The 27470-nt window shown below is 40.6% G+C and overlaps 2 protein-coding genes and 1 pseudogene across 4 annotated transcripts; 2 read left to right on the top strand and 1 right to left on the bottom strand.

The window, feature by feature from the left end:
* The first annotated feature begins 1028 nt into the window (after positions 1 to 1028).
* LOC148725604 (monocarboxylate transporter 4-like) lies at positions 1029 to 9681 on the top strand. 2 transcript variants are annotated; one of them, XM_088729970.1, is made up of 5 exons: positions 1029 to 2369; positions 5183 to 5432; positions 6945 to 7522; positions 8700 to 9069; positions 9400 to 9681. In XM_088729970.1, exons 1-5 carry the CDS (start codon positions 2169 to 2171, stop codon positions 9585 to 9587), a joined length of 1587 nt encoding a protein of 528 aa, XP_088586096.1. In that variant the 5' UTR covers positions 1029 to 2168; the 3' UTR covers positions 9588 to 9681. The 2 variants fall into 2 exon arrangements, with proteins under 2 accessions (XP_088586096.1, XP_088586097.1); XM_088729971.1 differs by lacking the exon at positions 1029 to 2369 and adding an exon at positions 4785 to 4924.
* A 3889-nt stretch (positions 9682 to 13570) lies between these two features.
* LOC148725603 (monocarboxylate transporter 4-like) lies at positions 13571 to 17308 on the top strand. The gene is made up of 3 exons (XM_088731797.1): positions 13571 to 14036; positions 14871 to 15448; positions 16516 to 17308. The coding sequence occupies exons 1-3, from the start codon at positions 13787 to 13789 to the stop codon at positions 16975 to 16977; spliced, it is 1290 nt and encodes a 429-aa protein (XP_088587923.1). The 5' UTR covers positions 13571 to 13786; the 3' UTR covers positions 16978 to 17308.
* Positions 17309 to 17863: 555 nt separating this feature from the next.
* LOC148725602 (uncharacterized) lies at positions 17864 to 21925 on the bottom strand (annotated as a pseudogene). The gene is made up of 4 exons (XR_015991112.1): positions 21907 to 21925; positions 20730 to 21839; positions 19426 to 19514; positions 17864 to 18820 (listed from the first exon to the last, which is right to left on the bottom strand). The product of XR_015991112.1 is annotated as an uncharacterized LOC148725602 (transcript).
* Positions 21926 to 27470: the final 5545 nt, after the last annotated feature.

The raw sequence follows: 27470 nt of genomic DNA, 5'->3' as shown, positions 1-27470 counted from the left end.
CTCTCTTAAGGACGAACAAACAGCCAATGACACATGACCAACTTTACCGCGGCCTGGCCTCAACAACCAGGCTTCACCTATCCTCCCAACCATATCACTCGAGAAGTGACACCCATGGATAAACACTTTTTGCCATGCTGATAAGGGAAATGGCCAGCCAGTAACGAAGCCTGTGTGTGGCAATTTACTTTTCCACTGTCATTTTTTCTTCTTCGACTAATAAGGAGATATTTTTGATTCGAAGCAAATTAAGAAATTCTATCTACATGTGTAGAATGGGTCCACTTTTCAGCAAGGAAAATTCTTCAGGATGTTTACGTAATCCTTCCTATATTATAAAACATGGTTTGCTCTCTTCTCTCTCTTACCCTCTTCCCATATAACCATCAATCACTGCATATATCAGTATCCTTTATCATTTCATTTCATTTCATTTCAGTTCATTTCCCGTTTCATGCCGCAGGGTCGTTACTGCCAAGAGCACGGAATTGATCAGAACAAAGTTGCGCAGTTGTTTTTCTTCAACGGACGAGCATCGACTACTTAGGGAGAAATGTTTCTATCTGGATCATGAGGTGCACAGTTCTCGTCTCCGGGGCTTGATATCAATGAATTTGTGGTCCACATATTATCTGCTTCTAACATGTTTTTTGTTTATGGGTTGATAGAAAGTGCTATTGCTTCGTCGATGAATGTTTTAGTTTTGTCCACATTATCCCCGAAACAAAAGTTCCGAGGAATTGTTTTTTTCCATTTGTGTGTAGCAGTTACACTGGTAACCTGTCCCCCTTTGAGAGGTAAATTGTACATTAATACCTTTACGTAGTCTGGAATGCAATGTTTTCAGGAAATATCAATAATATTGACTTTAAATATATAGCTGGCAGCGCCCGTGGGTGATATGAAGTGAATTCTGCGTTCTGATTGGCTACCCGAGCGGGCAAGATGGATCGCCCACTTTGATCCCGCGCAAGAAAAAAAGGGTCTGGAGCGGACTTACAAAGTTCGTGACTTTTGGACAATAGGGACTTTAAGCAGTCAGGACGGCAACGCCACGGAAGACGTCGATTAAAAAACGAGTTTCTTCTTTTATTTAGAATTTCGAAAATGGCTGCATGTGTTTACCGTCTCATAGGGCGCCAGACCTCAAACTCAACATAACGTATAAAAGTAGCGTTGAGTTCCAAATGTAAATTAAAATAATTTGCCGCCGCGGTTTCGCTTCGCAGACGACGCAAATTTTGGTGATTTCACATTGTTGTTTTGCAAAGGACGGCTAAGAAATGTACAAAGTTTTAAAACGCACGTGCTTGGCTATTGTTCTGCCAATTAGATCTATTGTTTTTCCACGTTCTCGATGCCGTAGCCGTCGTGGTTTGCTTAAAGTCCCTAATGTCGGAGATGACGTCGTAAAAAGCGGCAGAAGAAAGTCAAAACAAAGAAAACATAAACGACCCTCTTGGGCTTATGTGCCACAAACAAAGGTGGCTTACTTTCCCGGTTCTCGAAATAAACACGTCATTCTTGATTCTTAAACGAAATCTTTTTGCAATATGAAAATCATTTTATTGACCAAGCTTGTTTGGTCAAGATGGCTGGATATTAGCCTCATTCTTTGTTTTGCGGTCCATAATGACAAATTCTCATGCTGGGCTCATTTTGGGAAAACGCAGAGGTTACCTGAAAAACACAGCAGCGAATCGAATTTTTGAGTTAAGTTGGATAGTCCGCCGCCTTTTAGCTAGGATAAACCGCAACAATGACCATTGTGTTATCTGTTTAGTTAAGACATACCTATAAAACAAGTTATGTTCGTCCTTCAAACCCATAAATTGCTTCATTGCTATTATAGCAATCGCATAACCCGTTTAAAAGCACCTCTCTTTATTTCAAGCTCTTACATTGCTAGATCAGGCCAGATAGACCTCATTTGAACGTATTGCAAAGTTGATAAATGTATGTCTCCTTTTCTTCCTCACTGCGCATGACTGAAGACGAGTCGGGTCCAGACCAGACAGTAATTCTATCACTGTTCAATGGTCCTTGGAACTATGGAAGTTATTGTGAAAAAGATACGTTTCTCATCCAAGATTTGCACAATTCAGACGTTGACCTCGAGCACGTGATTTTGACGTTCTATCCGGTAAGCAAACCGATAATATTTTTGCATGGATCACGCAATGGATCAAGAGTGTTGTAGTAATGAGCCGAATGTGAAGAAATGGAAATTCTCTGATTCTGTCGACTCCGAGTCCGTCGAGCACGACTCTGATCCTTATTGGTGCCCTCACCAGTTGGAGATCGCTTATGTGACCCCGACCTCAACTCTATTGCCAATGGAAAGCCGCTTGAAGGTCACGAAAATAAAGGTTTGTTGAATTGCTTCGAAGGTTCCCCTAAAGAAAACATACAGCTGATATGATTTTGTTTAAAATGTACGTTGAATGGTTAGTTAGTTAGTAAGTTAGTCCTTTCCGTTCGTTAAGATAAACAAGTATATGTGTAATTGAGAGTTAACGGAGCACAATCTTCAAGACTTTGAGACGATTTCCGGCAATCAATCTGGGAGGCTTTTCATTTCACGTTCAGTTGCAGCTCCTGCACAAAATCTACAATTCATGCAGAGAAGCAAAAAAGTATCGATACAAGTACTGAATAGCTTAATTACATAACAAGAAACTACTGGTAATTTTTCAATAGAGCAAGTATTTTTAGAGTTTATACATTTCAATCATATTTTTCGCAATGTAACCCTGATTTCGCCGACAGATGATCATCGCTTCGCCGATCTCTAAAACAAATAAAATTCCTCTGTAGCTCTTTTCGGCCCCTGGTAACAAAAAGTGAGTTCTTGAAAAGTTTTCATATGCAGACAAGCGGTGAAGAGCATTGCAATGCTTTTGTTGTCACGTTCGACCAAGACCAATTTGGTGAACCGGTTGCACATCTGCTTAATTTGTTGGGGTTGCTCGAGTTGTCTGAGTTTTCGAGATCTCGGTATTCGTAATAGCCCATGACGTGATAAGATCCCTTTAAAATTTTAATTTTTTCTTTTCGCGGACACAGTAGATGTATAAACATCACGCTTAAGAGGTAAAGTATTTTGAAGCTGGTCTGTGCTTTAAATAATCTAATTCACTCCCCCCCCCCCCCCCCCAAAGAAGTCAGTCTAAGTTCTTCACGTTTTTGTGTCCTGTGTATAATACAGCAGCAATTGGTGCTTATCTGAAACAGTCTTAAGGTTGAATATTCGTTCGAAGTCATTGATATATTCATGTTCTTCATGTCTGCAGCCTGGTCTGCAGCTGACTTAAAGTTTTTGCCCACTGAAGTGCAAGAACGAGCATAAGAACTCGATGGGGTGGGGGAAGAGGGTGGGAGAGAATTAACCAGTTTGTCCTTGCATGATATTAAGAGTGATCTTGTCTAACAACTTCTGCATCTAATTCAAGTCTGTATATAAAAATATCAGACCAATACGGGCAGAAGAAAGCGCTTCAGAAAGAGAGTTTGTTTCTCACTCCTCCCGGCCTCTTTTCCGTATTCTCTCCATTTAGTGTTTTCGACAATGCGCTGTGTAAGTCAGAAAAAACATCGGAGTGTGTTGTGTCAGGAGCCCATCATCCTGGTTGTGTACGATGCCCATCAACTACAGCTGTTCTTTAGCAATCAGTAACACCATATTACATTTGTGAGCGCTTTTTATATAGCGAAAATAGACTGTAAGTTCACGAAATAGTGGTGCCTTCCCTAGTTTATTTTCATTTACTCTGGAATAATGGCCAAACTGCAACAGCGACTTCATTTGCCTTAATTTCAACCCTCAATGAAGCCGTTTAATTCTTTCAGACCATTAGTTAAGACGAATATTAGAAGAAATGAGTGGAGCTAACTACTGAGTGTAGACAGGTTTACTAATCTGAAGATTATTCGATATCAACTGACGGGTTTTTTTTACTGAAATTTAAATGAACTCGAAACCATTTGATTTCTTTTTTAGGCAGTTAAGGGTTAAATTTTAAACTTTTTGAAGGCTGACGATAAACCTCATTGAGAACCTCGAATAACTAAATGTACAAACTGGTTAATTTGATGCTAGCCTACCAATTTCAAGGCCAATATCGACCGCGTTGGAATGAAAGTACTTAATGCCAATTCAAGACGTGAAGACGTGTCGTGAATTTTACGAAAGGAGAGCAATTCTGAACTCCTTCGATTTGTCTATTCAAGCCCAGTTTTGGCTATTTTGACGTGGTCCTCTAATGAATTAATGAATGCTTTCTTTGTGTCGATTGCTTCGATGTACCTTGCAACTAGCAAGGAGGAGGGTACGACGGGACTGAAGGGGGGGGAGAGTACGAGAGAAGGGGGGAGGGGGTGGTAAATAGGAGAAGGAGAATACAATTTTCTCCATCTTCTATTACCACTCTCTCAGAGTTGTAGTGTTTCTTAATAAAGGGCGGATGACTGGAGTCAAAGGTATGCGAGAGGAGAGGGGAGGGTACGTCAGGCGTAAGATTCTCATTCCTTCTTGCCTCTACATAAGAAAAACAAATTCTGATGCGAAGGACCTAGCCTGAGTACAGCCACCCCCAAGGCCCCAAAATATTTCCTTTTGGAAGGTAGGGGGCGGCTGCACACTAGCCACGAAGAACCCACAACGATTTTGTGGTTTGGCACCAGCTATCTACCTGTTGCTGCATGGGCCAGTTCTGAGAAAACGCAGAGTTGACCACAAAAATACAAAAAGGACTAGGTAAACAATAACTTTTAAAAGCTATATAATAAACTTGGCTCAAAAACGTCAGCAGTATAGTAAGACATCCCTAGAGAAAAAATAATTATAATTAGAAAGAGCGCATCACTTGTTGTTATTTTGTTATCAGCTCATCAAACCGTGGCTGCTACCACTTTTTAGACTAAGGTGATTATTAATAAATATTGAATAATATTTAGGCATCCGTTTAATATCGTACTTTTTCTGTCTGGTCAAGGTAAGGAAATTTTTTTCACAAAATAATTATAATCTGTTCTCATTATTTTGTTGTCCAGTTCGACTTCATTTGCGTGCATAACCTCGTCAGGTTTTCATGAATTTTTTTACACAGACTCATCTCAACGCAAGTACTTTAATTTCTTCCTCTAAAAACAGAATTTTAATCTAATTTGAACTTTTGCTTAGATGGATGGACCAGAAGATAATAGTCTTTTCTTACCAAAGGAAAACACCAAGAAACATATGAGAGGATGTAATGATTTCAAGCGGATTTCTCGATACCTGGAGGGCTGTAAGAAGCCTGATAGCCCGTACGCTTATTTTGTATGTTTCTGTGGATTTCTGTGTATTTTGATCGCCGTTGGCTGTTCGTATTCCTACGGTATTCTATTCCCAGTGCTACTGCACGAATTCAAAGAAGGAAAAGCCAAGACAGGTAGGAAATCGGTTTCAATTTCCCTTTCTGTTGCTCAGTTAGGTAGTTGGTGTCGACAGATTACCATACTCTCTTAAAACATCTAGTATAAAGACGAGACGTAGTGCAAGATGCACCTGAATCGTTGTCTGTTAGGATACATAGACAGAGATGGCAGCTAGGTTCTATGTATCTAATGATACCGGCTTACAGACGATTTCACGTGCTAATAAAGCGTGAAATATCCACTACAGTGGAACCTCGTTTTAACGAACCTCTATATAATTAAGTCCTCAGTATAACGAACGATACTTCAATTTCAGCCCGGCTAAAGTTACAGTAAAATGTATGCCACAGAACCTCGATATGATAACGAACCCTCGATTTAACGAACCAATTTCCCCAGTCCCTTGGCACTTCGCTAAATCGAGGTTCCACTGTACAGCTATGTCTTCCCTTCGAACAGTTAACCATCGAGGCCAATTATTTTGATTAGTTGAGAGAACTCCACTTGTGAATGCTAAGCTGTACATGAGGGGTTGAGCTGTAATTTGGCTTGGTGGGGTTGACAACTAATATAGCTTAAGTCGGTCGCCACAGTCTTAAAAAAAATCATGTAGTAATATCATAGTGCAGTATACATCATTATGTACCGGGCATAGATGTACGCGTGATAAAGTACTGCCTTCTACCGTTTTACTTGTCGGAGTTCAAATCGTCTTCTCCTCGTAGAAGAGCGCAGTTATTAATTATTTTCTCTGTCTTTTAAATTAAGCGAAAACTTTCCTTTAGTAAACTTGATTTAGACTAATTACCAAGGCAGAACGAGAAAAACATTCTTGAAAACATGAATTTAGCAGGTACTGGCTCGTACGTAATCAAAACAAATGTAAAAATATTCTAGGCGCCTATTCTGTTAAATAAACATGGATACTTCCGTTAGCATTTCACAATGTATTAAATTTCTGGCCATGCAAATACTTCATGGGTAAAGTTTGACTAAGATCTTGTTTATTTGTCCACCGTTTTAAACATGAGTCTCGTTGCTCAGAAGATTGGGCGACCACTTCCCACGTCATCGACGATAAATATATTATCATTATTTTATATATTATCATTATTATTATATATTATAATTATTATTATATATTATCATTTTTATTATATATCATTATTATTATTATATATTATCATTATTATTATATATTATCATTATTGTTATATATCATCATTATTATTATATATTATCATTATTGTTATATATCATCATTATTATTATATATTATCATTATTATTATTATTGTTATTATTATTATTATATATTATCATTATTATTATTATTGTTATTATTATCATTATTATTCGCTCTGACGAAGGGCTAACGCTCGAGACGTCAGCATTTTAACTCTTTACGGTGGCCAATTTACCATTTCAACTTAGTTGATGTAACCAAATCACCTCATTATTATTCTGTCGAGAGAAAGTGCTTGCTCCCCGCGAGACCGTTGTTTTGTTTTTTGTCTGTTCTTTCAGCTTGGGTAGGCTCTCTAGCGTATGCATGCGGCAGTCTGTTTGGACCAGTTGTAGGACTTCTATGTGATCGATTCAATCACCGTACAGTTGGTATTTCCGGGGGTATTATCTCCACCGCGGCCCTCCTTGCTACTTCGCAAGCCCCAAATCTGACCCTGATGTACTTCACATTTGGCGTTGGGTTTGGCTTTGGGAATTGCTGTATCTTCTTTGTTGTGCTAACTATCGTGCCCAGGTACTTCATTAAAAGGCGCTCTTTGGCAACAGGGCTCGTTCTCATGGGGTGCGGAGGGGGATTAATTGTAATGAGCCCCATCATTCAGGCCTTGTTGACTGTGAGCTCATGGAGAATCACATTTATTGCCATGGCAGGGATGTTGTGCGTGAGTTGCATTTTGTCTTGTACATTCGACTCAAAGATAGGTGACAACGACAAAGAGGGTACTGACCAAGACAAGAGGCCGACTAAGTTGTGCTCGACGTTAGATTTTTCATACCTGAGAAATAAGCAATTTGTCATCTACCTGATTGGAAGTACTACGTGTTTCTGCGGAATTACTGTTCCTTTGGTTCACATGGTAAGTTGATGTTAAACATGAAGTGGGTTACTTTATCACTACGCTACTACACGATGAACTTGTATTCCGACTGGAAGAATGGCAATTTCGTGCAATCTCTCTATTCACAGAGACCAGGATAATCCTTGGAATTAAGGGCGTCATATTCACACACTGATTTGTTCAATCCTCCCTAAATGTACCTTCTTGCACGAGTCTATGCCAAAAGAAATCTGAATTTTGAAGCGTTATCATCATATCACGGACAAGTTGAATTGAAGGCCTTTTTATATGTACCTGTAACGTAAAACCCAAATTGCTTTATGCAAGTAGGCGTCTATTAATTTTGAAACATTTTCGCTAGTCAATCGATTATTCCAAAAATGTTACGACTGATAAACCAATGTATTCGCGAAGAAAGTGTTTATCATTACATCGGCCACGTATTTGCTTGTTACTCTGCTAATTCCGGCAGTGGTGCCGGATCTGTGAAGTGCTAAAACAAACGTCTAATCAAAGGAAGAGTATAAGCCAACAGCCTTAAAGAGCCTCCTGTTAGCTTTTGAAATAAGCCACTTATAATAATAATAATAATAATAATAATGATAATAATAATAATGATAATACTAATAATAAAGGTTTATTAGCATTCCAAGAATGAATTGACTCTACTATGCTAAAATTACTACACTATTCTAATTACGCTATATGTCCTATATCATATAGTTTACAATAAATCACATTCTAATTAAGAATTAAAATATAAACAAGCTAAAAGGCCTGAGATTCATGTTTCTAATCTCTTTCCAGCGTTATTAAAAAGATATGATGTCAAATTGCTCTTAAAGGATCGAGAGCCGTACAGTTATGGAAGTTTCAACCACTTTAGGCGTGGTCTGTTAGTGATAGTCATGTTTTCGTCCGGAAAGATTTTGACTTTCGTGATTTTTTAACCCTGTTTAGTATTTTTTTTTTCGCAACCAGAAAAGTTTCCATAAATTTAACAGAAACCTCAGAGTCTAAATATGGTCCTCCCGAGAAAACTACAATAAAATAAGCGTGACAGAGCTCCCTTAATCGTTTAGGAAAAGTTAAAACAGATTCTTAGTCGCCGTTACCTCATCGCTTAAATCCTTTTACCAGTAAAGTAGTACCTCATAATTGATTTCAAGCCCAGATCATACTTGTTCTCCTACAGGCAGAGTACTGTCAAGAACGTGGGATTGACGCAAACCGCGCATCCATGATGTACTTTTGGAACGGAATAGTGACAGTTAGTTTGAGAGCCTTGACGGGCTTCGTGTGTGACAGGAACAAATTATATCCAAGGCTAATTATGCAAGTGGCTGTGTTCATTGCCGGGGCAACTGCAGCCCTAACCACCTTAACGAAGTCGTACAACCAATTGTTGGCCTGTTTTGTTGCCTACGCTGTTGCCGACGGAGCTATAGTCTCTTCAATGAACATCTTAGCTCTGGGAACACTTTCCACAAAACAACGCTCTCAGGGATTTGGATTTTTCCATTTCTGCATTGCGATCGCTTTAGCAGTGGGTCCTCCTTTTGGGGGTGAGTGCATTTTGAATAGTAGCTGGGCACAAACGCAAGCCTTTTGTTTTACCTTAGATTTTTTTTTAACATTTGCTCAGGCGAAGGAACTTGAAAAACGAGTGTTATTAAAAGCAGTGCGTACAGGCGTCTTTTCTTGGTAACAGAAGACCTAACAAACAACAATAATTGGACGAGATTGAAGAAAATTATAGTGATTTGTTAAGCAAGAGACGATAATTGATCCTCTCCTGTGGCAAGTAGATTTATTTTCGCCCAAGCTTGTGGTTGAAGAAAATAATTATTTGAGGTAATTCCTTTAATAAATCTCCCCCCCTTTTTTTTTTTCAGGTTTTCTAGCTGACTTATCTGGATCATATTCTCTCACGTTCTATGTGACAGGAGCATTTCACATCTTGGCTGGTTGTATTTTGTTCTTGTCCTGCTATGTTACAAGTCCCAATGTCGCCCAAGAGAACTCTAAAAAACTTTCACGACAAGAACAATTTCTAATTGTTGACGTTGTCACGGTACTATGATTGTTTGTACTGAAAATGAAGCTCTAACCGGAGAGAGAATCCTTTAGTAAAAAAAGCCTAACTCAAAATATGCTATAATAAATATTTTCTCAGATTTATTATTTCATAAAAGAGAACTCAATATACAGTTCTATAATTTGAAATATGGGTCTGGTCGGCTTTGAGAAAAAAGTGGATGATGACTTTATCGTGATTTCATCGTGACGTCAGTTAGCACTCATCATAAGCTCATGCCCGCCCATCTAGATCCGAGAGAGGTTGCAAACGCACCGAGCTGTCTATCAGCTGGGCAGAAGTTTATTTCTAGGGATCAGTCAGATGTGACCATCATACCCAACATTCCAAACCGACATTCCAAATTCCAATTCGATCTGGAAACAGTGGACAAGAAGAGCCACCCAGTGGAATGTCCATTGCTAAATTATTATTTAGTATTATTTATTATTCACCCTATCTTTGTCTTCAAAACTTCTTGTGTGAGATAGTGATTCTTTTCAAATGAACTCCCCTTTGTTTATTATCCAAAAATCTCTCAAGGGTAGTACAAGACAGGACAAGCCCATTTTTAATTATAACATAACCAAAGTAAAGCGTGCGCTCTGATTGGTCAATTTAGCGTCCCCCATTTGCCCATGGGTGTACGCTGCTGACGTGAGCAAATGCAAAGACTATTTTTCCGCGCGCGCTTGTTTTTTCTGGTCACGTAAAATTTGTTGAATAAAAGGGAACTCTTTAGCTACAATGTATCAATGTTACGTTATAAAACAAATGGCAAACACCACAGCGTACACTATTGAGTTATGGATGCACTTGGGAGGTTTGCTAAGCACTCAAGAAGCTAGAGTCGCTCTCAGCTATCGCCTCGAGCGACTCTTACGCTTCTTTCGTGCTTAGCAACCTCCCGCGTGCATCCATAACTCAATAGTGTACGCTGTGGTGTTTACCATTTGTTAATTGTCAAAAGTTTACCCCGTCTCTTATCTTAATCGGCCATCATTGGCAGATGTCGAATATTTAGGAAAAGTGATACCTCAGTTAAGCAATAGATCTCTCTTTTATCGGCGTAAAAACGCACGCGGAATGTTGGGAAAGCACGAAAAAAGTATGTAGATCACGTGTAAATCATGAGTCGGAGTTCGATAGACCGATAAAAAGTGCGCTGTACTACTTTTGTACAAAAAGCAGTATGTTTCCACAATCAGTGGGTTTACCAATGCAATAAACGATAGGTTTTTTAACCGATCAGGGTACTCGTAGAATTTCAGTTATTAGGGAGTTTTAGATCCACTTTGTTTTCGAATACGTGACTACAAACCGCCAGCGGTCACTCTCGACGTTTTTGATCCACGGTTGAACTTCGGGCAAGGCAGTTTCAGCTAGATGAGAATAAGTCTTTTCTGTTTTAACCTATCCATTTGGGACGCTAGAATACCAAACTTTTAGCCTCATTTTGTGTTTGAAAAGTTGGACCTCCATCCTGTGTGGAATTCAAGATGGCGGCACACGTGTTGATTTTTCTCATGTGAAGGCTGACTTCGATCTAATAAAAGGCTGAACATTTCGAAACTTCTCATTTCTAACATCAAACTGCCAACCACGGTTTGACGTTTGTGGTTAATACACCAAACGCAAATCTAAAAATCTTTATCTTGTAATTCGCATCAGACTCACACAAATAATTTTAGTCATGACTGAACTTTAAGTGGTCATGTCTTAGTACAATGTGAGAAGCAACGTACACATTTCCTGAGAATTATGGATTTTCTTAGGAAAAAACATTTTGCATTGACAACGTGACCCTGGAGAAGCATGTACTGTTCGATATGAAAATAACTCACGCCTAATTACTCAACCATAGATACATGTTGAATCTATAACAGAATTGTTGAAACACACGGCATAAGTACCAAACCATTGATTCGATTAGCTCAGTGAAGCGATTGACTTTGCCAGAGTCTGGAGAAACATACACGGGGTACCTCTAAATTCAGAAACGGCCGGTTTCAAGAATCCACAAAGGTTAGTTGACCAATGTATGAAATAATAAATCGATAGTCCTCGACGACTACACTCGCATCCCGTGACTATGAGTTTTCGTACATCGCGCAATAATCTGCGTAGGGAAACTGCAATCGCAAATATTCGCGATCCGTCTAAAAAAAACTTATATTTGTATCAGAGTCTAAATAACCGTATCAAATGAGGCAGCAACTAAAAACTTTTCAGTTATTTTTACATAAGCATCCTGTTAATAGCCATCAGTACCATAATGTCTTTTTGATCGACGTGAACGTGACAAGACAGGTACTGAACGAAATGAAACTTCGAACCAAAAGTACGAACGCATCTACAAATCAAAGCGTTCTAAAAGACAAATCCATTAAAAGAAAATGAAAAGAACGAACTTGCCGACGAAAATTCAAACTCCGGCAAAGCAAAATTGTGAAAAAGGTGGCTGAGCAACTGACCTTGGATTCCGTAGAAACGGTGGACCAAGGTAAGTAGGGACATTAGGGACCTTAAGAAACCCCGACGGCGACGCCAACGAAGACTTCGATTAAAAAATGAATTTCTACTCTTAGCTAGAATTTCAAAAATGGCTACAGGAGCTTACTCTCATACAGCGCCACAGCTCAGCTTCAGCATGACGTGTAAAGTAGCCGTTGAGTTCCAAATGGAAATTAAAATAATTTGCCGTCGCGGTTTCGGTTCGCAGACGATGCAAATTTTGGCGATTTCACGTTGTTGGACGGCCAAGAAATGTACAAAGTTTCAAAACGCACGTTCTGCCAATTAGATCTCTTGTTTTTCCACGTCCTCGTTGCCGTCGCCGTCGTGGTTTTTCTTAAGGTCCCTAGTATCTAAGTATCTGTGAACCTTCCCCTCCCAGACCACACTGACAGGCGTCTGACAGGCGTATGAACAACAGTCAACTGATAACAGGTGAGGTGTTAAAGTTGAAGTAGGGAGGAGTAAGTGCACATTTGCTCAGGTAGTGATATCGATCCGAAATGATGGCGTCAGCTATGCACTCACGTTTTTGCCTTAGGGTACTGAGTCACGTTATGAGGCGGTATCTACGTAGGTCAGGCAAAACGAACAGAAGGGGGCGATAAAAAGACAAGGCCGCCACCACACGTGTTTCACTATTTCACCACGCGTGATTAACTGTTTCAATCCCAGAGTATGAAAGGAAAGTATCCCAATTCCAAAGTGGTCCAATAAGTAAAGACAACCAGGCATGAATCATTTGCATTTGTTGCGGTTCATCTCGCGGGATCAAATCATAGGTTCCCAAATAACTTCGATGTCTAATTCCTACCCTCCTAAACTTTGGAGTAAGTTTTAAGAATGAATGGTCAGTAGTTCAAATTCTGATGTATTGGCTATTCCATGGTGTAAGGGCGCATTCAGTCCGCCATCTTTAATAAGACGCATGCTCTCCCCAGACTCCTGAGGCCCTGCCAACGCCACGAAATATGTGATCCACACATTTAATATTCGTTCTTATGCTTCGCAAATCCACGAGGTGAAATGACGTAAAAATCGAAGTAAAAAGCAAGACTTCCTCATCCGTGACATAAAGACCTACCTCCACTGCGAGCCAAACTTCCCATTGACAAGAAGTGTAGACAAGTATTGACAAGCAAACCCTTGACAGGAAACAACTTCCCTCACTGAATGGTTACCTAAATTTCACAATAAATAATAACTAAAACAGCTGAAAAAAGAAAAAAACAGCGAATCATAAATGCATAAACAGGAAAAAATTAAGTGCAATATTAAATCAGAAAAATGATTAATCCAGTAAAAAATAAATTACAAGAATGTATTGGTATCCTGGCACGAATCGTCTGTAATTGGGCACGAAACGACTGGGTACGAAAAGGCCGTGGGTACGAAACGACTGGAAAACATCACTCTGGCTTTGATGAACTTCTTCAGTTCAAATCAATCCGGTTCTTTTTAGTCTGTTAAGTGTTGAGAATTGAGATCTTTGGTTAAAAATACTCATTGCATATCGCGTTTTTATTGTCTTGAGAGAAAAAGGGATAACAAAACATAAACCATGTCGCTGTAGACTTTTTGGGTAAATAGGTAGACACTCATCTATCAAAGCACATGTTGTGTCTTTCTCGCACGAGTTACAATAACAGCCTTATGCAGGATTTTATTTTCTTACTCATAGTCTCGCGTGGATGGAAGGACAAGGAGAGTACGGCCTGCCAACACCAATTATAAAGACCACAGTACATCAGCAAGGTTCCAAAGATTTCAGGCGGATTTCGCGATTCCTGAAGGACTGTAAGAAGCCTGACGGCCCGTATGCTTACTTTGTATGTTTCTGTGGGTTTCTGAGCATTTTGATTGCCGGTGGCTTTTCGTATTCCTACGGTCTATTATTCCCAGTGCTACTCCACGAATTCAAAGAAGGAAAAGCCAAGACAGGTAGGAAATAACGTTGACGTGTCGTTTAACATTCCCTTTCTGGGATGCGTGATTCGTTCTGGTAAATTGTACAAGAAATTTCATGTCTATGCATCTAATATAAAGACGAGGTATACTACCAGATATATACCCTGACTTAAACATGATATTTGATCGTGGTTTAGGCCGGTAAATAATAGCAGGCCAAGGCTGTGGATGACACCTTCCATCATAATTTGCATATAGGTTTCTCGTGAGCATTTTTATGACGATTTGGGATCAATATCAGTATCTCAGCAACTGCACACCTACCCCTCCCCTAACCCAATAACAGTCAACTGATAACAAGTCAGGGTTTCTGTTGGGTTAGGGGAAGGGTGGGTTTGTAGTTGTTCGGATACTACAACTGTGCACTTACCCCTCCCCTAACCCAATAACAGTCAACTGATAATAAGTTAGGGTTTATGCTGGGTTAGGGGAGGGGTAGGTGTGCAATTGCTCAGATACTTCAAATGCGCACCTACCCCTCCCCTAACCCAATGACAGTCAATTGATGACAAGTTAAGGGTGACAATGGGTTAGGGGAGGGGTAGGTGTGCAGTTGCTCAGATACTGCTGGATGAATTTCCAGGAATAATTTCAAATGAGCAAGGCTCTACTGCTTTTGAATTTTGAATGAGTACTGCCGAATCAATTACAACATTTGAGTTCTCATGAGATGAACGGCCTGTTGCTCAACTTTCTATTGAAAAAAAATCTCAGCGTAGGTTTCTGTCATGAGCTAAGAGAGGAAAATCCACCATCTGATACCGAGCTACCCAATACTGTTTTATGTTCTTTCTTCTCTTCCAATAGCTTGGGTTGGCTCTCTGTCATATGCATGCGGCAGTCTTTTTGGACCAGTTGTAGGACTTCTATGCGATCGATTCAATCACCGTACAGTTGGTATTGTCGGGGGTATTATCTCCACCGTGGCCCTCCTTGCTACTTCGCAAGCCCCAAATCTGACCGTGATGTACTTCACGTTTGGCGTTGGGCTTGGCTTTGGGAGTTGCTGCACCTACTTTGTTGTGCTAACTATCGTGCCTACCTTCTTTATCAAGAGGCGTTCTTTGGCAACAGGGCTCGTTCTCATGGGGTGCGGAGGGGGATTAATTGTAATGAGCCCCATCATTCAGGCCTTGTTGTCAGTGAGCTCCTGGAGAGTCACATTTGTTGCCATGGCAGGGATGTCCTTCGCAACTTGCATATTGTCTTGTTCATTTAGCTTGAACATAGTAGACAACGACCAAGAGAGTACTGATCAAGTCAAGGAGCCATCAAAGTTGTGCTCGACTCTAGATTTTTCATACTTGAAAAATAAGCAATACATTGTCCACTTGATAGGAAGTACCGCGTGCTTCTGCAGTCTTACTGTCCCTTTAGTTCACATGGTAAATTGTTGTGAATTAATGAAGCGTGTTACTCACATTCTCTCCAGAACATTTTGAGAAACATACTTTGCTCTTGCGTTGCGCCTTTTCAGTATAAAATGAGTACACTTAACCATTAGGGAACCTTGTCGAAATGCTTGTAGAGATCGGAGGGGAGGGACAACAAACTTGCTTTCGTGGGATATAGCAATAGTCCTTACTTTTACTATTAGCTTGACGTTTCAGTGTTATCGCAACGCCGTTACTTATTCGTGTCATGCTATTTCTGTTTGGTGCTGCCTGGTATTAACTCATTCAAATTTATCAGGACTCCTTGCTCTCTTAGAATAATCATCATCCTCCTGATAACAGCGTCAAGGTTACGTGGAAACGCTGAGTTATTTTATAGAAAAATTTGTCGTTAAAATTTATCTGCATAAATTTGTCTTGAAAATCTGTTTGCATATTTATCAATATTTAACAAGAATTATTACACGACTCGGGCAGTCAGAGGGCCAATAACTAAAATCAACCAATCAAAATGCTCTATTGCCGGTCAATATTCTCTCAGTATTGGACCGGGCACTGTCCCGAATGGTCCCGAATGATACCGCACTTGTGTCCCTTTGAACTTCAGTCGTATAATAAATCTCTTATTAACAAAGCTTGCTCGGGACCGTACTGGAAGAATATCGGCCCTCGGTCTTTTTTGTACGGACCTCGCTGCGCTCGTTCCGTACTGTCAAGACCTCGGGCCGATATTCTCCCAGTACGGCCCTCGCGCTTGGTTAATAAGATGTATGTATAAAAGCGAGTCTTTTAATCTTGTTTGTTGAAAAGGATTCTAATCAAATTGTAGCGAGAGTAGGTTATTGTTTGAGCCCGAATGAAAAAGGTGGTGCCCACAGAGGGGGTTCGGCTTTTTAGCCTCTTTTAAGTTTGTAGAAGAAGCAGGAGAGAAAGGAAAAATCATTGGGTGCTCCCTATAAACCAATCCCTAACACAGCTCATGAAATAATTAGGTGCTCCTGTAAAGCAATTCCCATCAATTATGCTAGTTAGCTCAGATAACTTTTGCCCTCTTGCAGGCAGAATACTGCCACGAACGTGGCATTGACGCAAACCGCGTATCTATGATGTACTTTTGGAATGGAATAGTGACAGTTGCTATGAGAGCCTTAACAGGTCACGTGTGTGACAAGGATAGATCATATCCAAGGTTAATTATGCAAGTGGCCGTGTTCGTTGCTGGAGTAACTGCAGCTTTAACCACCTTTACGAAGTCGTACAACCAATTGTTGGCCTGTTTTGTCGCCTACGCTGTTGCCGACGGAGCTATAGTCTCTTCAATGAACATCTTCACGATGGCAACGCTTTCCCCAAAACAACGGTCTCAAGGATTTGGATTCTTCCACTTCTGTTTAGCGATTGCATTAGCAGTAGGTCCCCCCTTTGGAGGTGAGTGGATTTCAGTTCAGTTGGTGACTGAGTACATTTGCCTGCCTGCATATGTTCAAGCAAATTTGTTATCCCTTTCTTTGGAACTGTAAGAAGTTACGGAGTTTTTATTCAAGCTGAATGGTGTGCTTATTTTAACAAGTTAACACATTCTTTCTACGGAGTTCAGACTCGAGCCTCTTTTTTTCGTAAATTGATTTTTTATCAGCATCTTGAAACATACCGCCCAAACCTATTCAAGGTAGTTCCTTTCATCAATTTCCTTTATCCTTTTTCCCCAGGTTTCCTGGCCGACGTATCCGGATCATATTTCCTGACGTTCTACATAGCGGGAACGTTTCACACATTGGCTGGTTGTATTTTTTTCTTGTCATATTGCATTACAAGTCCTCAAATCGCCCCAGAGGACCCCATACCCTGAGATATTTATTCTGAAAATTGTTTTTAAGATTTTCTATTTCAAACAAATGCTCAATAAAAATTCTTATAAAAAATTGATAAATGAAGTGCACACATGGTCCAGTTGGCCAATCAGAGAGTGATGATCGACGCAGGCCCTTCTTACTATCTACGCTTCGGCACTAGCTCTTCGCCCGCGGGAAATTGCGAGGCCTTGAGCAACGCGAGTCGGTAAGAGGTCTGCCAGGGGGTCTGGCACTGGTAATGATAATTAGTACCAGACCCCGACAACCCTCCCCCCAATTCGTCTCCAATCTTTCCGGGAGCGGAGAAACGCGCGTCTTTCAGCGCTAATAATGTGGGCCAGCTCGCTTGCGGTAAACTTTACCGTCTCGTTACAACTCTAAAACTTGTTTGGGAGGCCCCAGGCTCGGCCTCAGGAGGTGTCCCCTTAACCAATCAAGGAGGTTCTCGCACGCACTGAGCCACGCCCTAGCCAGACGGTTTGATCCTAGTAAGTTTGTCTGCATGTAACTCCTCACACACTAAGATGAAGGGGAAATAACACCAAGAAAAACGTACATTAAAACTGCGCGCTATCATTTATTGAAAGTTTTTCATTGGTACAGCTTTTTAATTTGTCATTTGCTTTGATCAGAATTGAAACGAGTGAAAAAAACTACATCACTTAGCTATAAAAAGAGATGTGGAAATATCATCATCGAACAAAGAAATTTAGTGAATATCTTTGTGCCCTTGCAGATAACAGATGTACAATGTACCACAGTATACAACCCGCTCGTACAAAGCCATTTTCTAAGTTCTCAAATAATTGCTTGAAACATTCCCCTTTGGTCCTTTGGGGGCTTTTCCTCATGCGAAGCATAAAAATAAAAAAATGACTTCTGTGCGCTTACGCATTTTGCTCTCCTGTATTTCACACTGAAACTGATTTTTCTTCTGGAGTTTAATCTTTTAACTCCCACAAGTGATTAACAAGTAACTTTTCTTTCTAATCTCCATACATTATTCAACAAACAGGTAACGAGAATACTCAACCTTATCAGTTAGAAGTGGTCCGCTATCCTGATATATCATCAAATTCTCGAAACTAATTTGCAAGGAAATGTGAAGCAAGCAGAGGGGAGAATTAACGATCAAATCCTTGGAGGTAAAGGATTAAAAGGTTTTATCTACTGCTTCTGATACAATTGCCTTTAATTCCCAAGTTGTTGCGCCTTCTGTTTAAAATTACAAATCAGTTCAAGTTTAATGGCTTCGATATTTATCCCGAATTCTCTCGATGTCACCACAATGATTTGACGACGAACTCAACGAAAGTCATCAACCAACGTAAAAATGCCAATGAAACATCAGACCATAAGCTTTCCCTTAAACAAAAAACTAGGACCTCTGACATCATGCATCATCATAAGTATCAATATCCGTACAAGGCAACATATTAGAAGTTTCTCTTTCAAAAAGCTGCCCGCGCCTCTATTACTTCTTCATTGATTTTCGTATTATTGCCAACCTCTGTAAGATAAAAAAAAAGTAGCGGACAAACATCTCAGAAACAAAGTAAAAACAGATCCAATCAATGATACTTTCAAACGAAAGTGGTCCCGTATTAAGGAACTCTGCCACACGAAATGCATCTAAGCCCAAGTCAGATTGTAAAACTGAGAGAGACTGGGGCGGAAAGGAAACTGAGATAAACAGTAGCCAATACATAGAAAATGTTGTTGTTTATCGTGGTTTCAAAGTATTTAAATCAACGTTTAATCATTTGTCTCGCGATATAAGTGTCAGGCTAATCAATTGTGTATTGATCGCACGTTTAATTAGCCCAACTTTTTTGCCAAAGGAAACCCCCAAGAGTCTAGGACACCTTTTGGGCGAGCCCCTGCAGTCACTAATTAATGGATAATAGCTGTAAGTAATAAATTCTTAGAAAGGAAAAAAAACAAAACAAAAGCAAAAAAAAAAAAAAAAAAAAAAAAGGACGAAACAAAAAAGGCAAAAACAAAAAAAAAAAAAAGTAAAAGCGCTATGCTAGACACCTAATCAAAATCTTTTTAAACAAGACTAGGTTGGCACTGTTTTGTAGCGAGAATTCGGAACAATTGTTTTGCACTGACCTGTTTGTGAGCTTCTGTAGTGGCCTGTTTCTTGAACGGTCGAAGTTCATCACTGCCAAATCCAGGAATCCACATGTTCCAACACCTTTCTGTAAAATATGCACAGAGCAACCAAAACAGAAATATTAATAAAACAGACTATGCATACTATTTTCTCTGCCGCGTTGATCATGCTCATTTTAATTTACTAAGCCGTAGTTCAAATATGATATATGCTGGATTTAAGGGGGGCAACTCTTTTCTACTGTGTTGGTCATAATAGGACTTCTCTCTCTCCTTTCTCTTTTGAAAGTGTTGCTGAATTGCTTGTGATCGTGGGGGTTTAAGCAAATCAACCATTGTTGGTTGGGAAGTTTTTAATCTTCTACCCATGAGTAGCTGTGCAGGTGATAGGTTTATACCTAAAACTTAAACTTAGGAAATATTGATTTCTTGTTATTTTGTTACGTTCAAGTCTGAATAGTGACCCGTTGAAATAAAGTACGTTGAACGGCTGTCACGCAAGAGGGTATGTATTTGATACATTCCTGGCCAAGTTGAAAGATTGGCTTTGACCTCGTGACAGCCGTTCAAAGTACTTTATTTCAACGGGTCACTATTCAGACTTGAACGTAACAAAATAACAAGAAATTAATATTTCCTAAGAGATAAAAGGACCATCTGCTAGAACACAAAATTTAAAAGCGGGATTGCATCGCGTTGTAGTGTACGAAGTTGCCAAAGTTGTATCATTTTTCATTGCTTTGCGGGGAGGACAACGGCCATTCAGGCGGATCTCGAACTTTTCGCTTTTTCGGAGAAAAAAAGGCGCATAGAACTTTTTGATATAATTTTCGAAAAAGGTGCATTAAAAGGGTCCTTTTGAAAAAATAAAACGAATTACAAAATTTTGCAACTGTCGGCGGATTCTCGATATTACACAGTTAATTTACGGTCGGTAAACAGACTGGTCATCAGGCAAGAATAAATTTTAAATTTCTTTGACCGGGAATCGGGAGAATAAATTTTAATGTTTAACTGGCTCTTACTCAGGTTCCACTCGGTTCGTCGGAAAAACAGAATAGAAATAGAGTCTATTCTGTTTCGCCAGTTTCTATTGTGTTTCGCCAATTTCTATTGTGTTTCGCCAATTTCTATTCTTTTTCGCCAATTTCTATTCTGTTTCGCCAATTTCTATTCTGTTTCACCAATTTCTATTCTGAAAAGAATTTGATAAAAAGCAATAGCATACAGGTTTTTTAGAACAGAATTTGAAACAGGATATTGGCGGAGATGACCCCTCATAAGTATACAGTATCACTTACCATGCGTGACATTCCCTTGTAAATTTCAAGGCTCTGGATCATAACAATTGCCATATTTAAAGTGTTCAGGCCAATGCTATGGCTTGCTGGGCCTGTCTGAAGTTCTAATGCTTTTATAAGACGGTCATACAGAACATGCATCCTGAGCGCCAGGCGCAGTACAAGCTTATTTCGCTTGGAGTTGTTGACATTGGCTTCAACGTCAATGGCAGCTCCTTGAGAATTAGCCAAATGATCTTGTGGCTTTGCAAACTTAAAAAATGCCTCCCGTGCAGTGACAGTAAGGGTGTACTTTATTGGGGGTTGTTGTTGTGTTCAGCATAGGTTTGCTCCAGCACTCCATCTAAAGACTGGATTGGAAAATCCTCCAATTCTCCACTATGTTGAGCCATAGCTTCCAAGTCTTTCTCTTCTTTCTCTGGTAGAAAAAAAGAACTCGTTCTGCAAAACCATTCTCTGCAGACAGAATCTTTGGCCAAAGGTTTGGAGGAAATGTTTGGGAGTGGCGAATGCTAGAAGTGAAGCTCTTGCCGAGGGTATCCCTGTGCGTTTGCCTTTGTTCCCCTTCGGCACGCATCAGCAGTCTCCGTCGAAACATTTGCACAAGCGTTCCAGCGTCAGGTTGGCTTGGGGAGACTTAGAAAAACTTGTAATTTTCGTCAAAAATGAATGTGCCTCGTCGATGCGGAGGACAGGGACTGCGTCTCCTGACACAAAATGGTTGAACAGGCCGTTGGAAGACGCGTCATCCATCACAATGCTTTTTTCGATTTTTGGTTCTAAATGTTCTACGATTGGATCGATGCATCCTAAGTGGCACGCGGGTGTTTAACCAAAACCTGAAGGCGCGATTACAACCGTAAAAAGGTTCCCCTTTTCCTCATAAGTTGAAAATACCTGCAAGGTACTCTTTCCAAATAAGCGCGCTCGGCGATGTTAAAGCACTTAAAAGCAACATTTCTCGCGAGGTTCCGTGACTTGTAGCGACTTTTTCTAGCCATTCCTTCGCAGCCAACGGGACAATCTCTTTGAACGGTAGCACAATGTTCGCTAGTTTCAATTCCAAATTCTCAACATTGTGAATTTCGCTCTCGCCGTCGATGCTCTCAACTCAATTAAGAAGCCCGCCAAAGTTAAGAAATGAGCAGCAAAAGTATAATAAACATATATGAAGTACCGATCAAGGTACTGACCATTTAACACTGCTGGCTTAGAACAGAAAGATTATGGGAGGGATGACAGAGCTGAATAATGAAATGCTACGTCAGCGGGTATGCGGTCAACAACGCGGGCTCAAGTGTGCTAGGTCTAAAATTTAGCGAAAATAGCGGAAAATAACAAGGGCTGACCTTTAAAACCGAGGAACTCTGTTTTCGTCGAAGGCACTTTCCTATTTCCAAAGGTTTAAAAGAGAAAATAAATTTTTGAAAATTTTTAGGGGGTGTACCAAATTTTTGGAGGTTGTTCTGTGAAACAAGAGCGGCAAGGAAAACTACGCCTCGAAGCAACCGGATAGCAAATCAACCATGCGAACGACTCAAAATCCGTGTTTCCGCGGCAAAACCTGGTGCATGCGTGTACGTTATTCAGCTCTGTCGGGAGGGATACTAGGGAGAACCACGAGAACCAGAAGAACCAAGGGAAACAGAAGAACCAGAAGAACCAGAAGAACCAAGAGAAACAGAAGAACCAAGAGAACCAGAAGAACCAAGAAAACCAGAAGAACTAAGAAAACCAAGAGAACCAGAAGAACCAAGAGAACCAAGAGAAACAAGAGAACCCAGAGAACCAAGAGAACCAGAAGAACCAACAGAACCAGAAGAACCAGAAGAACCAAGACAACCAAGAGAACCCAGAGAATCAAGAGAACCAGAAGAACCAAGTGAACCAAGAGAACCAGAAGAACCAGAAGAACCAAGAGAACCAGAAGAACCAAGAGAACCAGAAGAACCAAGAGAACCAAGAGAATCAGAAGAACCAGGAGAACCAAGAGAACAAAGAGAACCAAAAGAACCAAGAGAACCAGAAGAACCAACAGAACCAGAAGAACCAAGAGAACCAAGAGAACTAAGAGAACCAGTAGAACCAAGAGAACCGAGAGACCCAAGAGAACCAAGAGAACAAGAAGAACCAGAAGAACCAAGAGAACCAGAAGAACCAAGAGAACCAGAAGAACCACAAGAACCAAGAGAACCAGTAGAACCAAGAGAACCGAGAGACCCAAGAGAACCAAGAGAACAAGAAGAACCAGAAGAACCAAGAGAACCAGAAGAACCAAGAGAACCAGAAGAACCAAGAGAACCAAGAGAACCAAGAGAACCAAGAGAACCAGAAGAACCAAGTGAACCAAGAGAACCAGAAGAACCAAGAGAACCAGAAGAACCAGAAGAACCAAGACAACCAAGAGAACCCAGAGAACCAAGAGAACCAGAAGAACCAAGTGAACCAAGAGAACCAGAAGAACCAGAAGAACCAAGAGAACCAGAAGAACCAAGAGAACCAGAAGAACCAAGAGAACCAAGAGAATCAGAAGAACCAGCAGAACCAAGAGAACCAAGAGAACCAAGAGAATCAAAAGAACCAAGAGAACCAGAAGAACCAACAGAACCAGAAGAACCAGACCAGAACAACCAAGAGAACCAGAAGAACCAAGAGAACCAAGAGAACTAAGAGAACCAGTAGAACCAAGAGAACCGAGAGACCCAAGAGAACCAGTAAAACCAAGAGAACCAAGACAACCAAGAGAACCAAGAGAACCAGAAGAACCAAGAGAACCAAAAGAACCAAGAGAACCAAGAGAACCAGAAGAACCAAGTGAACCAAGAGAACCAGAAGAACCAAGAGAACCAGAAGAACCAAGAGAACCAGAAGAGCCAAGAGAACCAGAAGAGCCAAGAGAACCAAGACAACCAGAAGAACCAAGAGAACCAGAAGAACCAAGAGAACCAGAAGAACCAGAAAAACCAAGAGAACCAGAAGAACCAAGAGAACCAGAAGAACCAAGAGAACCAAGAGAACCAGAAGAACCTGAAGAACCACAAGAACCAAGAAAACCAAGAGAACCAGTAGAACCAAGAGAACCAAGGGAACCAAGAGAACCAAGAGAACAAGAAGAACCAGAAGAACCAAGAGAACCAGAAGAACCAAGAGAACCAGAAGAACCACAAGAACCAAGAGAACCAAGAGAACCAGTAGAACCAAGAGAACCAAGGGAACCAAGAGAACCAAGAGAACCAAGAGAACAAGAAGAACCAGAAGAACCAAGAGAACCAGAAGAACCTGAAGAACCACAAGAACCAAGAGAACCAAGAGAACCAGTAGAACCAAGAGAACCAGAAGAACCAAGAGAACCAGAAGAACCGAGAGAACCAGTAGAACGAAGAGAACCAGAAGAACCAAGAGAACCAGAAGAGTCAAGAAAACCAAGAGAACCAAGAGAATCAGAAGAACCAAGAGAACCAAGAGATCCAAGAGAACTAAGTGAACCAGAAGAACCAAGAGAACCAAGAAAATCAGAAGAAACCAAAACCAAGAGAAACAAGAAAACCAAGAGAACCAAGAGAACCAAGAGAACCAAGAGAACTAAGAGAACCAAGAGAACCAAAAGAACAAAGAGAACCAGAAGAACCAAGAGAACCAAGAGAACCAGAAGAACCAGAAGAACCAAGAGAACCAAGAGAACTCAGAGAACCCAGAGAACCAAGAGAACCAGAAGAACCAAGTGAACCAAGAGAACCAGAAGAAGCAAGAGAACCAGAAGAAGCAAGAGAACCAGAAGAACCAAGAGAACCAGAAGAACCAAGAGAACCAGAAGAACCAACAGAACCAGAAGAACCAGAAGAACCAAGAGAACCAAAAGAACCAAGAGAACCAAGAGAAACAGAAAAACCAAGAGAACCAGAAGAACCAAGAGAACCAAGAGAACCAGAAGAACCAGAAAAACCAAGAGAACCAGAAGAACCAAGAGAACCAGAAGAACCAGAAGAACCACAAGAACCACAACAACCAAGAGAACCAGACAAACCAAGAGAACCAGAAGAACCAAGAGAGCCAGAAGAACCAAGAGAACCAGAAGAACTAAGAGAACCAGAAGAACCAGAAGAACCAAGAGAACCAAAAGAACCAAGAGAACCAAGAGAAACAAAAAAACCAGAAAAGCCAAGAGAACCAGAAGAATCAAGAGAACCAGAAGAACCAAGAGAACCAGAAGAACCGAGAGAACCAGAAGAACTAAGAGAACCAGAAGAACCAAGAGAACCAGAAGAACAAAGAAAACCAAGAGAACCAAGAGAATCAGAAGAACCAAGAGAACCAAGAGATCCAAGAGAACCAAGAGAACCAGAAGAACCAAGAGAACCAGAAGAACCAAGAGAACCAAGAAAATCAGAAGAAACCAAAACCAAGAGAAACAAGAAAACCAAGAGAACCAAGAGAACCAAGAGAACCAAGAGAACCAAAAGAACCAAGAGAACCAGAAGAACCAACAGAACCAGAAGAACCAGAAGAACCAAGAGAACCAAGAGAAACAAGAGAACCCAGAGAACCAAGAGAACCAGAAGAACCAACAGAACCAGAAGAACCAGAAGAACCAAGACAACCAAGAGAATCCAGAGAACCAGAAGAACCAAGTGAACCAAGAGAACCAGAAGAACCAGAAGAACCAAGAGAACCAGAAGAACCAAGAGAACCAGAAGAACCAAGAGAACCAAGAGAATCAGAAGAACCAGGAGAACCAAGAGAACCAAGAGAACCAAGAGAACCAAAAGAACCAAGAGAACCAGAAGAACCAACAGAACCAGAAGAACCAGACCAGAACAACCAAGAGAACCAGGAGAACCAAGAGAACCAAGAGAACTAAGAGAACCAGTAGAACCAAGAGAACCGAGAGACCCAAGAGAACCAGTAGAACCAAGAGAACCAAGAGAACCAAGAGAACCAAGAGAACCAAGAGAACCAAGAGAACCAGAAGAACCAAGAGAACCAAAAGAACCAAGAGAACCAAGAGAACCAGAAGAACCAAGTGAACCAAGAGAACCAGAAGAACCAAGAGAACCAGAAGAGCCAAGAGAACCAGAAGAGCCAAGAGAACCAGAAGAGCCAAGAGAACCAGAAGAGCCAAGAGAACCAAGACAACCAGAAGAACCAAGAGAACCAGAAGAACGAAGAGAACCAAAAGAACCAGACGAACCAAGAGAACCAAAAGAACCAAGAGAACTAGAAGAACCAAGTGAACCAAGAGAATCAGAAGAACTAAGAGAACCAGAAGAACCAAGAGAACCAAGAGATCCAGAAGAACCAAGAGAACCAGAAGAACCAAGAGAACCAGAATAACGAGAAGTACCAGAAGAACCAAGAGAACCAAGAAAACAAGGATAGCCAAGAGAACTATGGGCACAACCTGAATAGAGTCTCGATGTTTATTAATTTACATTAAATTGTATACGATTTCCGTGACGTCAGTAGTGAGGTTCTTACTGGAGAAGAATTACGAGAACCAAGAGAACCATAAGAACCAGAATAGCCAAGAGAACTATACTAATATGATACTAATGCTTATTCAAACCTTTTGCAGAGAGCTGAATTACAGGTTTGTTACAATGAGATGTTTTAAGGTTGAGAACAGACGTCGGCATTTTCTCAGGCGCCCCTGGCAGCCTCTTCAGTCCATATCGATCTCACCTTCCCACCCATCCCACCCCAGGGCCGGCTGTTTCAAAACGCCCGCCAGTGGAAATTTAGTTCGCGCACGTCAGATTTACATTTTCAATTTGAAACCGCTGAAAATGTACGCTGAACGGCTCAACAAGAAAGAACCCACTGATAACTAAGTCACAAAAAATATATGCGCAGAGTCCAAGGAAATAGCTAACTTATGCGCATGCATTTTTTTTGCTTCTCTGGTTAATGTTCGCCTAGGAAATATTGCGTGTGCGGGATAGTTAACTATGCGACGGCTGAAAGGCACCTTGTTTTGACGCGAAATGATTTATGACCTCTTAGAGGTCTTCTTATTTTCAGGCAAGATTCTGATTGATTCGAATTTTTCTGTCAATAAAGAAACAACTCTGGCTTTATATCTCTCCTTTGCAGCAAGTTTCTGTACAAAGACGTTTTAATCCGAATTGTTTTGAGCAGTGTAATCCGCGATTACTTTTCACCACCGAAATAGTAAATATGGCGCCCATTTCCTCTTTGACCTCGAACAAATTCCCCTAAACAACGCCAATTTATCTTTTTGATACAATCATGCTCACCCATGGGTTAAGTAAAGAATACAAGATGTATGACAAACTGCTAAAATATCCACGGCCATCTATTACGTGCAGGAAAGTCGCACTACATGCGTGTGATCTCCTCCCCAAAAACTGTACGTCATCGATCTGTCACGGGAAGCTACGGAAATAGTGAAAGCACGGACAAGACGTTTCTTTTGGTGGAAATTTCGATCACGATCGAAACATTTCTTTAGTCAATTTCTTTAGTATTGCGTTGCTCACAAGTTTAATTTAGGACTCGGTTCGGATATACATTTAGATGGCTACGTTTGGTCTCTCTGAACATCGACAATTATTACAAAAAATTTGCCGAATTTGTGGACAGCGATTGTAGAAGACAAAAGATACGGGAACAGTTTTCTCTGCGCTGATAAGATAGAGATAATTTTACAGCCTTTGGTGTTTGTAAAGATGACCTTGACATGTACCCTCCCAAGTTCTGCCACAAGTGCTTCAAGTTGCTCTA

The sequence above is a fragment of the Stylophora pistillata genome, chromosome 8 (genome assembly GCF_964205215.1).
Source record: "Stylophora pistillata chromosome 8, jaStyPist1.2, whole genome shotgun sequence".
In the NCBI taxonomy this organism is placed as follows: Eukaryota; Metazoa; Cnidaria; class Anthozoa; order Scleractinia; family Pocilloporidae; genus Stylophora; species Stylophora pistillata.
The sequence above is the reverse complement of the archived record's forward strand: the minus strand, read 5'-3'. Positions and strand labels throughout refer to the sequence as shown.

Coding starts and splice junctions, on each gene's coding strand:
- LOC148725604 (XM_088729970.1), top strand. CDS start 2,169: ATGGATCACGCAATGGATCAAGAGTGTTGTAGTAATGAGCCGAATGTG. Junction 5,433..6,944: donor AGAAGGAAAAGCCAAGACAG/GTAGGAAATCGG, acceptor CTGTTCTTTCAG/CTTGGGTAGGCTCTCTAGCG. Junction 9,070..9,399: donor AGTGGGTCCTCCTTTTGGGG/GTGAGTGCATTT, acceptor TTTTTTTTTCAG/GTTTTCTAGCTGACTTATCT.
- LOC148725603 (XM_088731797.1), top strand. CDS start 13,787: ATGGAAGGACAAGGAGAGTACGGCCTGCCAACACCAATTATAAAGACC. Junction 14,037..14,870: donor AGAAGGAAAAGCCAAGACAG/GTAGGAAATAAC, acceptor CTCTTCCAATAG/CTTGGGTTGGCTCTCTGTCA. Junction 15,449..16,515: donor CTGTCCCTTTAGTTCACATG/GTAAATTGTTGT, acceptor GCCCTCTTGCAG/GCAGAATACTGCCACGAACG.